The sequence below is a fragment of the Thermobia domestica genome, chromosome 15, assembly GCF_964235325.1.
Source record: "Thermobia domestica chromosome 15, izTheDome1.hap1.1, whole genome shotgun sequence".
NCBI lineage: Eukaryota > Metazoa > Arthropoda > Insecta > Zygentoma > Lepismatidae > Thermobia > Thermobia domestica.
The window spans coordinates 103,460,304-103,474,085 of NC_137468.1; the positions used below are offsets into that span (position 1 = coordinate 103,460,304).

Here is a 13,782-nt window from a genome sequence, read left to right on the forward strand (position 1 = left end):
AATTAACTTTTTTTTATATATAAAAAAAGGGGGTTACTCACTTTTGGAGGCAATTGTCTGGTTCATGTAACTTTACATACTAATTAAATATTTCTATCAACTACAAGCATGACTGGTCTTACACGGCCATTTGCCGTATACCTGATAATGCTAGTATAAGTGACGAGTGAATATGTAGTTAGTTCTTAATTATTTTTTTTTTCGCTCTTCTATGCACTTAAACATACACCCAATTAAAGAAACTTGATTCATGTTTTTAAAGAGAGCAGTTTCACGTTCAAATAGCAATGATTATCCATTCGTATAGAAGGCGCGTTATGCAAAAACATATATACAATATATGACTGGAAATTGTCACTTCCCACCAATTAAAACCTCCTTTATGGAGGCGGGGGAGGTCTTGTGGGAACAATAGAAGGATCTTCCACTTGACATTCCTCATCCCAATTGACAGGAATTACGGGTTCGACGAGTCGCAAGAATTTCTCCATCGGACAATGTTGGTCACATCCTGGCAGTTTCAGCGGATAAGGATCTTTCGTCGTGTCGTTGCGAAAGAATAGCTGAAAAATAACAAAACTCAAGTTATAAAATAAAAATGGTTTTCCTAACGGTAACTTTAACAATCATAACAATGTTAAACAAAAATATCTATTTTATTTCTAATTGTAACTTTAAATAGCATTGTACGTACCATGTTATAGGGAGGGAAATTTAAAAATAAAGACGAGAAAATGAAACAAAATAATTTAGATTTGGTAAGAGTTTGTAAAGTTAGATGGGAAGGTAATGGGGTGTTGAAAGCGAATGATATAGAATGTTTTAGTCTGGTACTGAAAAGGGCGGTCATAATGTAAGAATAATTCTTAGTAAGCACCTAAAAGAGAAGGTAGTGAAAGTAGGATTTGTTGATGATAGAGTTATGATGTATGCAAATCCCAATAGCCGGCGAAAGATATTAGATAGACTGTGGTATGATTCAGGATAGCTGTATTGAAAAATGAAATGAAATCTTTGAGTTTTACTTCCATGGTTATGCCGGTTAGGCTAAAGAAGACGGTGATTATGAGAAATGAATGAAATGGTAGAATGAAGAAAGTGGGAGGAAACGGGAGAACCCCGAGAAAACGCACGCATAGCTGTATTGAAATAGCTTGAAGAACGCGAAGACCATTCCCGGGGTCGACATTTTTTCTGAACATAACCTTGTGCTGGCCGAAGTGGATATTCAATTGAAAAATGTAAGCAGAAGAAAAGTAGGCAACAAGATGTTGAATACTGAAAAGTTGAATAACGAGGAAGTAAGAAATCTCTTCGTTGAGAAATTCGAAGAAAAATACTCGAAAGGATAGATGCAGGTAGTAACAGATGGTGGGAGTTCGCATACAGCAGACTGCAGAAGTAGTAGGCTACCGATATTTTGGTTACAACACATTGTATAATGGATAAAACGGAAATTGATAGCGATAATCATTTTTTGATGATTCAGTACCGCAAGAATATGTTTCACCTCTGATTGTACTCTTTTGTTGCAACAGCGAGTGATGGGCGTCAATTAGACTTTCCGGTTTCAATTTTAAGCTCCGCAGAGTCAAAGAAATGTAAGAGATAGCGAGTATTGGATTATTGATGAGGATTCAGAGTCCCAGGAACAGATTCTATCTTTGATCTATCTCTTCCATTGCAACTTGCAGTTACAGACAACTTCACGTCTGAGTATTGCATCTGGATAGTTTGGAAGTTTCCTGTACACTATGAAATGAAACCCACTTGCTGATATTCAGTATTGGTGTGAGACTTCTATGTTAGGTGCAATAAACAATTGACAAATTTCAATATTCAATAATGGTAGGTCATTTTTAACTATTACTTATGCACCGCAAGCCGTGTTGCAGGGAACATTACAACTATTGGAGGGAACTCAGCTGCGAAATTAAATTATCCCCTAATTTTATGAATTTTCGTATTGATAGTATCTGTTTTGCTAATCACTCATTTGGTCGGCACTCGTTGTTTTATTCGATTTTTTTTTAAGCAGTCGATGTTTTCTCCGTAAATTGTGAACATGAGAGGCATATCGAGACTTCTCGAGGGGAATAGAACCTTAAACTTAATAGACAAAAATCTGTACTTTCCGGCTTTTTTCCAAGGGGAGAGGGTGGGAATTGTCGTTGTTCAGCATTTCGTATACCTTATTTCAAATATGTAAAACAGTAATGACAAGTGGACAATTCAATATACACACATCTTATTTTCACTTTTAATTGTTGATTTAAATTGCAATTAACAACTTTAAATTGCTCAATTGCAATTAACAATTAAATGTTTCAATTGCACCTTTACGATTGATAATAAATAATTACAAGTTTCAATTCCATGGTGACCAGTTAACAATTGACTCAAACTACAAATTTTATGATTGAATTCAATGGCATTTGATATTAATTACAAAGGATAAAGTGAAATTAACTGGAATTGAAATTAATTTTCAGAACAATTACTTTCAATGGATTGATCAACTGCAATTGAGTTTAATTGGTTAATGACCAACACTGATGTATAGACTACTAACATCCTGTTAGACTACTAATTCTAACTTTATAATAGGGAACGTTTGAGTGTTTAAAACTAATTTAATCTTTTTATTTCGACTCACTTATTAACTACGAATATGAAATTGCAACAACGGCACAAATTACAAAACCTGATTATTTTTCTCTTGCTATAAATCAGCAGTATATACACTTTATCAGAATTTCACTCTGAACGATCTTGCTGCTGCTTTGCAAGTAGTCATTATATAGGGCGTCCTTATATTCAGAGAGAAATTGTCTTCTGAGTTTGATACGAGACAGAGTCAAAAAATAAGTGAATATAGAATTTATTGCTAGAGATGGAGTACAAACATGAAAGTGTAGTATATTATACATATGGTGCCACATTCAAATTGCATGTAGTCATCAGATCCAGACACACATTTAATTGTCGGGAGAGCAATTCTATGCTGGGTGGAAAGAAAATCTTGCTCCAAACTCGTGAGTTATGTAACCGAAGCATTTTGCTCTGTTTTAAATGTGCTAAAACGTTATCATTGGATATGTGCCTTCATGAGTTCAAAAATATGGTAGTCAGAAGGGGGAGATTAGGACTGTACAGAGGGTGTTTGAGGGTATACAGAGAGTAGTCTTTCACTTTCTGCTTCATCCATCACATCAATTCTTCTCCTGGGAAACGCGTGACATCACACGTATACTTGTTTATGTGTTATCCAATTTTGTCCATAATTCTCTGTCAGTACTCGATGAATTTCTGTCGGTTTATTCTCCATGGGACACAAGAATCGAATGATACTACGCACCTCAACTTTTGTGTAATGTTCCAGTTGCTGTGTCATGTTTTGAGTAGTCCAATACCAATGTTGCCAACAATATTTTGATTAAGTTCGTACAACTGGTGAAAATGTCCTTACTTTTCAGCGAAAAGTTCCTACGGGAAATCTTAATTTAAATATTATAACATGTCCTTTTACTTACCAGAAATACTTTATGCATACTGATGTTATCTTCCATTATGTTTTTCTGAAAACATTGAAAGGCGAAATTGTATTTCACATACAGCTCTTTTTTTAGTGTAACTGGGTTTGATTCACTTGAAGAACCCGAGCCTCTATAATACTTTAGTTATGGAGAGATGTGTGCTGATCCGTTATGTCAAACGTTTCATAGTCTCTGTCTTGTAAACTAAGGCAGTTCTGGATTAAGAAGCTCTGGCCCAGTTTTATTTTTCATCTTTGTTTTAGTGTCATACAACATAGAGGAAGTTTGTCACAGACAACTCAAATTCTACGGTATTTTTTTCTTCTTTTCGGAAGTTAAAACTTGAATCAATCGAAACCAAGGTTGGTAACTCAGACACAACTACAATTTGTCGTGATTGGAGGAAGCACGGTGACATTTACCAATTAATATTTCTAATATGTCGGTTAATTGCACTGTATTTTAACTCATATTTTTTTTTAAAGTCCTACGTTTGGCACCACTTTACGGAATCCATCCCTTAAAAATTATAACTACACACATACATGCAGAACAGTGGATTGTGCAACTAAATTGACCTTACTTTTTGATTTTTCCATGTATTAATATACATTCTGATCAATAACATAATACCATATTAATAAAGAAGTGAAATCTACTCCCTCCTCCACAAGTAAAATCTGAAAGTTGCTACTGACATAGATGGCGGGAATGTGCTGCGGTAAGGTAAGAACTGGATGTGTAGTCGACAGTACTATTCTATTAACATTGGTCGATAGCGACACAGGAAATGCTTATTCGATTCTATATAGTACATGTTCGAAAATAGCCAATGAGTTTTATGTACTAATAGTTGGAAATAAATAATACCCTATCTAAATGTAATAGTAATACTCATTTAGTTCTGCAAGAATTGCATATTATTAGAATAATTACCTGCACGCCATAGTTTCCATTGCTGTCTTCATGCAATTCAACCAAGACTAGAGCGTTGTACTCTGGAATTTGAAGATCGAATACATCGAGAGCGAGAAGAATATTGGCGATTGTTGAGTCATGGACTCCATAGAGATACATCTTCCTATCCGGAGATAAAGTTCCATCTATTTTTTTCTTCATGTGTTCAACAATTTCTTTCAACAAGGGACCTGGAACACAATAAAGCAAAGATTTGGAATTTTTAAAGACATTTCCTAAGATCCACTTGATATCGAAATTTCTCAAGCGTTACAAAGAATATAGTTTATAAAAAATATTTACTAAGGAAAATAATGGTATACTTTGATTACACCGGTCAACAATGAAAATGTTTCTGAAATTAATTTAGTCACAAATTTTTAAATTGAGTCCCACAAACACGAAATGGATAATAAAATGGTACCATTAGCTCTTGTTTTCAAGAAACAGCCAAGGGTGTTTTCAAGCAACTGTTAAGACCTTGTTATTAAATAGGTACTGCTGCAACATTTTTCATCAGAATATCATGATTAATACGCCATTCTCTGTAGAATGATATATGCTTTCAAATTCTATATCGACCATGCTACTATCACATACGAGAAAAGTGAAATTTAGGAAAATCAGGAAATTTCTTTGAGTTGAGTTGAATTTCAGTTTAGCGTCCCTTTCAGCAGCGAGGCTATGTGAGACGTGGACCTACTGATTAACGTGGAATCCGAACCACATGAGCTCCCGCCGGGAAGGAAATTTCTTTGAAAACTCCATAACGACCTTACCCCACCTCGGAGTGTAGTAGACTTTTCGCCATCGTTTTCCTCAGGCATTTTCCATAAGAACCCGTTAACAGAAATTGTATTACAATTTGTTCCCGGTTCAGCCACTTTTTGACCTAACTTTCCTAGTCTATAACCTAAAAGGCATACCGCGGGATTTTAAATTGAAATATTTCATTTCATTTCATTTCATTTATAATATTACATTTATCATTCAGTGTTGCAAACTAAGGATATTACAGTAGACCTATCACAAATATCCAAATTTTACAGGTCTTTACAATAGTAAAGAAAGGTAGATAGACGGAGCAATACACATCTGAAGTATCTTAGTACTATGAACGTGATATGACGTATTTCGAATGAATACTAACGAAGTTACAAAACATTGAAAATCTGACTTTTTCCCAAAGGCTTTATTGCGAAAAAGTGCTTAGATAATATCACATCTAATCACGTATCTGGTTTTCTAAAGTCGCATAAGATTATGAGGAGTTGACATCAATTTGAAATTTCGATGTGCTTATTTCGTTCGCCTCATTTGCGTTATTACTGTTGTAGAAGCCTCTAAAATTTGGATGTTTAGAATACTGTAGTATTCTTAGTTTGCAACACTGGCTACTCAATGTAGAATCATTTGAAAGTTTTCGTTTAACATGTAGATTTGGAATTTGCAATAATGTGTCTTAACTTCATCACTTTAAATACGAGTTAAGTAAATAAATAAAATAATCTGATGATGTACCGTTAAAAACATCTTTATGTTGGATTGGCTACTCTATTAATCTGGTAGGGGGCGCGGTGGCTCAGTGTTAGAGCGTTCACCTCCGGTGCTTGTGGTGCTTGGTTCGATCCCACCTTGCGCCGTGTGGACTTTGTGCTGGACAAACACTGTGCTCGTGGGTTTTCTCGGGGTTCTCCCGTTTCCTCCCACCTTCTTCATTCCACCGAAATGGTCATTCATTTCTCATCATCACCGTCTCCTTTAGCCAAACCGGCATAATCGTGGGACGTAAAACTTAAAGATTCCATTTCATTTTCTATTAATCTGGTGGTATTGCAGGGTATCTGAAATTGTTGATATTTGCACCATACATAATTTTAACATTTTTATATACTAATTTATGACTTACAAGAGCGTTTCTAGACAAGTGACTCATCTTGTATGTAGAAATACGAAGTAATATATATAAGAAACTAGTTCTGTAACATGCCAACGAATGACAGCGCAAGGCTGCACGCACAGGTAGTACAGGGAACATCAAGCTTCGTAAGTCAATGTGTCAAGAGACATCATCCTCTGTACACCGGGAGCTGTGCAACATGTGCTACTCTGACCACATGCATTACGACGTCTGCGATTTTATCACAAACAAGTTAGAACAATGAGTGAACATGAAATTCTGTGTGAAACTGGCCAAATCGGCCATAGAAACGCTTAACATGACTTGGCAAGTGTACAGGGATGCTGCAATGAGTGGTTCGAGGGTTGAGTGGCACGCGCGCCTCAAGAGCGGAAGAACATCACTGGAAGACGAGGAGAGATTAGAATGACCTTCAATGAGCACAACACCCAAAAATGTTGAAATCATTCGGCAACTTATGCATGAGGATCGTCGGAGACAATCCACAACATTGTTGCCATTGTCAGTGTGTCATACGGAGCAGAACAGACATTACTGACATGTGATTTAAACATGCGCCGTGTTGTTCCAAATTCGTCTCCAGGCTGTGACCCAGGAGCAGAAGGAACACCGTGTCGAAATCTGCCAAGAACTCCGTCAGCGTGCCTTGGATGACCCGTCCTTCATGCCTAGGATCGTTGCCGGTGATGAAACTTGGGTGTATGGATACGACCCTGAGACAATGCAACAGTCTTCACAGTGGAGGAGCCCATCATCTTCACTATCGAAAAAGGTAAGGCAGGTCCGCAGCTCCATGAAGTGCATGCTCATCATCTTTTCCAACATTTGTGGCATTGTACATCCTGAATTCGTTCTCATGGGTCAGATCGTCAATAGGAAGTTCTACTGCCAGGTTTTAAGGCGTCTGAGGGAAAACATTTAGCGAACGACTCTTGCAGCATTGCTATACGCTTGCCGACTCATGTCAAGCATCTCTGTGGCGGATATGACCAGTTTCACACAGAATTTCCCGTTTGCTCGTTCTTCTAACTTGCTCTCTACGATGAAATCGCAAACGTGGCAACACACATCGTCAGAATAGTACCAGCTGCACAGCTCCCGATAGGCACAGGACGATGTCAATTGGCACACTGACTGGAGTGCCTGTGAGTGCAGCCTTGCGCTGCCATCTGTTGGCGTGTTACAGAAGTAGTCTCGAAACTTTTTGATACCACCTCGTATATATTGTCGCGAACTATTAAACGACGTAATTGAACAATGCGGTGAGTTGATACAATGTAAGGGTGTTGATACAATGCAATGAAAAAATATAAAGCATTCTTAATTATTCTCAGATAAACATAATGAGAGAGCAAGCAATAAATAAATCTAAATAATATTAGAAAGCAATTAACTTATTAATTTACAGATAGCATCATGAAATATAACTGAATTAGAACTTATATGAATGAAAGAAATTATATAAAATATATAAATTTCCCTACACCAAAATATTTATTTTCTTTACTCAATTGGCTTAAGATGAACTGAGACTTATTTCCAAAACATAGTTACTGTTAAAATCTACAAATTTATCAACAATGGAAGCAAAACCAAATTTGCGATGGCACTGAACATCTTACTAAAGCAACATAGATACGATACAATTAATCATGTTTAGAAAAAGAATAACACAAATTCACTATGCGAGCCATTCTCAGGCCTAAAGAAGTACAGTGCAGCTAACTCACACTTCAAACTAATTGAGATTCGACGTAGCCAGTTGATAGTCAAGATTAAGCCGAGAGTAAGATAAATCACTGTTTAAATGCTCTTTCACTAAAATCTATTGTGGATCAAATGGAAGTTTATAACAGTACACGTCTTACCATGTTCAATTATAGTTAACTGGCCTCTTCTAAAATATAAAACTTTCGCTTCTTTACTCGTATACTATTTGTACTTTGAGAACGTTTTTTCTTAAGAGGCCTCATCCCGGCGAAATTAAAATACCGCTAATTTTACGGTAATTATGTGATATCTTCAAATAGATAAAAGATAATCGAAATGTGGAACAAGAGCGCCCTAGACAATGCCATTTTACATGAGATAGGCCTACTGTTATCACGACTCACTTATTTGCTTTCGATTTCGAACCATTTTGAAAATTGGCATTTATTTTCGCGTTTCTAAACGGCTGAAAACAGAAAGCCAGTGGGTGACTTGTGATAACGGTACCTCAAGCAAAATAATATTGTCTAGGGCGCTCTTGTTCCACATTTCAATTATCTTTTATATCATATAATTACTGTAAAATTAGCGGTATTTTAGTTTTGTCGGGATGAGGCCTCTTAAATCATGAAAGAAAATTGCCTTCGCAAGCTTAATATTTGAATTCGATTATCACAATGTAAAGAATCAGAATTTTCTATTTGTGTATGTATAATAAATATAAGTGTAACAATATAATGTTTTAATCCCTCATTAATTTTCTCTTCAAACTCCTTTGACTGACAAAATTGCTTGAACTTTATTTACTACTACCTCCGCTTCTCACCAATCTGACATTTTGACACATGAATATTCTCCAACTCTCCTATCTCGTTTTTGCTTTCCACCGATAAACATCATGACAGTTAAACATGTAGCATATCATCTGACTGTGCATCAAGATGAAAGCGTCTTTACTATTTTGTTATTATCGCTGCGGAACAAAAGGAAATAGCAGTTCTCGGATTGACACCTCCATTTCCGCGTTAAGAACTGCAGACGTTTCGTTCTTCAGCAGTTTCCTCTGGAGTAGGAGAATGCTTTTAGCCTGTTCATAAAGAACTAATGTTTAAATTACGTGTTCTTTTTTGGTAGTTCTTTGAACGTACCCTAAAATACTTTGCACCAGTAGTTTAGGCAAGGGAATGGGGCTGATTCCAGCCTTTTAGTAGTGACATCGAAAACAGATTCTGCTTACATGCAATATGTTCCATTTGTATGTCCCCGATCTTACTGCGTGTTTTAAAATATTTAATAATAAAAAAAAGTATTGTGAAGTTATGATTTAAAGCTCCAGAAGCTCTACCTTTTTTCAGCAAATTAGTTATACATTCCAGTAAACTATAATGTATTTTTATTATGTTTTTTTTTTTTTTTTTTTTTTTTTTAATCAGTTTAACGTTCTATGCTTATGCTCTGAGGCTAGGGACACAGTAATCATAAGAAAATAATTGAATTGAAAGAGGCTTTATTCAAGCGGAAGAGGTTCAGCATATTGCTGCTCTACCTTCTAACCCTTGTCAAGGAAAATATATTCAGTTATACAAATGGCAATTATACAAATGCATTCAATTATACAATTCAGATAATGGAATGAAGGAAGTGGGAAGAAGCGGGGCAACCACGGAAAAACTCTTACACACAGTGTCCACAACAAAGCCAACTTAGTGCGAGCTAGAATCGAACCAGGTACCACATGACTTTTTTCTGGTTAACATATGCATCAAAATTTACGATCTGTGAGCGCGAAAGGACGGTTAAAATGAAATGGATGTTTAAGTTTCTTTTTTTAAATATTTCTGACCTCTTACTTACCCAAATTGTTAAATGTTCGTGAGTTTGGAATGCGTGATTTCTGTTCTATTCATAGTGGGAGCACTAAACATTTTCAATGTTGACCAAGCACCGCGAAGCATTTAGGGAGTTATCAAGATTAAGAGGTAATTAACTCCATCCATTAATGCATTATCTAATTGAACGTGTACTCTTTTTCGGTGTATGGGTCATTTTTATGACATAGTAATTATTACCACCCCTCCATAATGTCTTTCTGGCTACGACCTATTTTGCACTAGCGGGAATTACTTTGCACCGAACTTGTCGAAATAATCTTTCGAAGTATTCCTGGGGAAGTGGAACTAATTCTCCAAAATTAGTTTCGCGTCGTAGGACATTCTTCTTTCAACTCAAATAAATATAGATGACCCACATATTACAGTAATTCAACTAGATATAATATTTTGGATTTAAAGCTGGTCTTCAATCCCGGGCCCATATTTAATTTTTTAAAAATAAATAAGTAAATGAAACAATTATATAGCGCGTTCAGTGCACAAGTAAATCAAGCTCATTTTTTTGGTCAATTTGGACGTATTTCATACTTAAGATCTCTACCTGAATCTTCATTTAGAGCTTAAAAGTTTTACGTCCAAATATTGAAAATAACTCTTATAATGTTGAAAAAAGAACAGTGTTAACTCTTTAATGTACTACTCGTACAAGCATGGTTTCTTTTCTCACAACTTTGATAACTGGACTTGGTTCCTTTATGCTCTGAATACTCCATACATTGTACACGATCTACAGAACTCATTTGATATTGATGAAAATCTGCCATCTTTCTCAATACATATGTGAAAAATTTTCCTCTGCTGCCCAGGGGCGGATCTAGAAGGTAGAAACTGAGGGAGGAGCATCCAGAATCCAGATTATGATATGTACATCATGAGTTTATTATAAGCTTCCAAAAATATATAAATAATAGCTTAAATTATATTTGTCTCTCAAAAAAAGGGGGGGCTAGGCCTCCCGCTCCGGGCTAGAACCGCCTCTGGTGCTGCCTTTGCTTCGCGAATTATTGGTCATGAAAGAGTTGTTTGGCCTAGGAGTTCGAGTTTGATTTTATGCATTATACATCCTTACGTGTGAGCTATAAACCACAACTGAAAATTCACAGACCATCATGCAAAAAATGAAATGAAATCTTGAAGTTTTACGTCCCACGATTATGCCGGTTAGGATGAAGGAGACGGTGATGATGAGAAATGAATGAAATGGTGCAATGAAGAAAGTAGGAGAAAACGGGAGAACCCCGAGAAAACCCACGAGCACGGTGTTTGCCCACCATAAAGTCCATACGGCACGAGCTGGGATCGGACCATCATACATGATCCACCCTGCCAGTATAGGTTGTTTCTCACTACACCAGGGGTAAAAGTGAGGGGAAACGCGGGAGGACACCGCTACCCCACTTCCAAAATATATCTGTGGCGTCCCTCCACTTCCTAAAAAAAACTACAATGGGCAAAGATGGGCATGGGAAACAGTGTGACGTCATCCGTCCACCTACCTTTTGATATCCACTTTTACCCCTGCACCACAGCACATCTCCTCCAAGAGATCTGGGTTACATGTCCACGCCACCAGCCCAGGTTTGGTGGTAAGTTCTTTGGGTTGGAGTTTAGCGTTCATTTTCAGCAACGAGACTATATGAGACGTAGTTTAATGTGTAATCCGAACCACCGAAATGTTTTAAATTCCAAGGCTCTCCCACTGGAACTCGAACCTGGAACTCTGTGCACTAGAGGCAAAAATGAAAATGAAATTTTGAGTTTTACGTCCCACGGTTATCCCGGTTGGGCTAAAGGAGACGGTGATAATGAGTAACGAATGAAATGGTGGAATGAAGAAAGTGGGAGGAAACGGGAGAACCCCGAGAAAACCCACGCACTGCACTAGAGGCATTTGCTAGCTAATAAACCAGTGAGAAGAGCGGTTGAAGTCTTGTAGTCAATTGCTAAACTAAAGGATATTGTAAATAGATGATGATGTAAAGTATTTTCGGTGAATAACTAACTCATCACTCAGCAACAAACAGTGCAGTCGGTTTCTTCTAATTTGTTTCTTGAGTCTTCACTAATCAGATACCTCTGAAAACCATATATTCTATTTCAAGAGAACTTGCTTTGTTTTCAACGTGCAGACCTGGGTTGAACTCTCTGCTAGTTCAGCTGTGAGAGTTTTGCATTTTTCTTCATGCAACCCTTATATTAAAATAATCCGTTTTTATCATCAATACCGTCCCTCTGTCTGAAAAGAATGCACTTGCTGAACTCCTAGATATCATTAAATACTTTTGTAGCCTTTATTTTCAAACAACTTATAAGTTAATATATGTTATTTGTGTTTGCATAACTCTCGAAGATAATATTGGTGGTTATATGAAGGGGAAAAGTGGTGTTAGTCATTTTCGATTATTAACAGAAAAATGGAACTGTTTTAAAACACCATCTACTCCAATATCGTCAAAATGCATAATTAGTACTTAAAAGTGTATCTCCATACCCCAACTTTTTTATTTATTTATTTTTTTTTTAAATACAGTTCATATCGAAGGATTCTGAAAGAGCGCACACTAACTCTTATGTAATTTCACTAACCCGTTACGATAGGTTTCATGGGATTTTCAAGCTAGGGCATTCTGAAATATGGTTTTTCGTGTTTCCTCTGGTTTATAACTCTGAAAGAAAGCGTTTTTTGACCCGCGTTTATTAGAACGTTTTCTTTCAGTTGATAGAAGGAATCAGCTACCGGAGCTCGGTGGTTTTATTCTTCCGCAGACTGTATATAGATATTAATAATGATCGTATAATAGTGTAAATTAATAATTTATCCGAGCATAAATCCCGCAAGATTTTTTTTTTTCAGGGAAGGAGGGAAGATCGACACACAAGCGGAAGTGGCTAATATACAGAACTTGATGCATTCAAGTACTTCATGTAAAATAGTTATTACTGACGCACATTGCATAATTTTATTAACTACAGTAAACACTGCAGTGGGTGAGTAAGGAAGTCCAATATGTTTTGACATATTTCGAAGAACTGAACTTTCGAAAATCAAGAGAGGGCAATTACCCCCTCTTGGCCCCCGCCGCGGGCGCCCATGTAATCAAGGCTCTTATTTGAATCGCTTTAAAACTTTCACATGTTATAACCTTTAGAAACGTCTTAGTAGAGGTTGATACATTGTATACAGGGTGGTACAAAAATGTTTCACAATATTTTGGGAATAGATTCCGTAAATCAAAATGAAGAAAAAAGTTCATATGGACCTGTGGTCGGATGAGTATGGCTTCGTAGTTATAGGCTGCGAGAATGTGAAAAAAAAAAATGAATTTTGAAGGTCCTTAGTTCCCTACTATAGAACCGATCGTAGTCGGGTCAATACATCACTAAGGAACTAATGTGAAAACTATCCAAATATTATCCAAATATCCATCTTTCAGAATCTTCGGTAATCGCGCAATCATTTTTAGAGAAGCTGTTTGGAAGTACTTGATCACTCTCCACCTGCCTTTCTAAAAAATTGGTGTACAAGTACAGGAACATTCTTAAACATGAATATTTGGATAGTTCACATACCAGTTCCTCAGTAATATCTTGACCCGACTACGATAGGTCACATAGTAGTGGAGTTCACGTTTTCAACTCCGAAACTATCCACTTTTGAGCACAGGTCCATATGAACTTTTTTTTTTTTATTTTGATGTGAGGAACCTGTTCTCAAAATATTGAATATTGTGATACATTTTTTGCAACATCCTATATAATCGTTTTT

At 36.5% G+C, this 13,782-nt stretch overlaps 1 protein-coding gene across 1 annotated transcript in view; it reads right to left on the reverse strand.

The window, feature by feature from the left end:
- Positions 1 to 207: 207 nt before the first annotated feature.
- LOC145671179 (prostatic acid phosphatase-like) overlaps positions 208 to 13,782 on the reverse strand; it is a 177,497-nt gene continuing 163,922 nt past the window's right edge. The window contains exons 6-7 of the mRNA XM_081740028.1: positions 4,473 to 4,684; positions 208 to 563 (exon numbers count right to left, since the gene is read on the reverse strand). Coding sequence (XP_081596154.1) covers positions 381 to 563; positions 4,473 to 4,684 — 395 coding nt within the window. The 3' untranslated portion in view covers positions 208 to 380. The remainder of the gene's footprint in view (positions 564 to 4,472; positions 4,685 to 13,782) is intronic.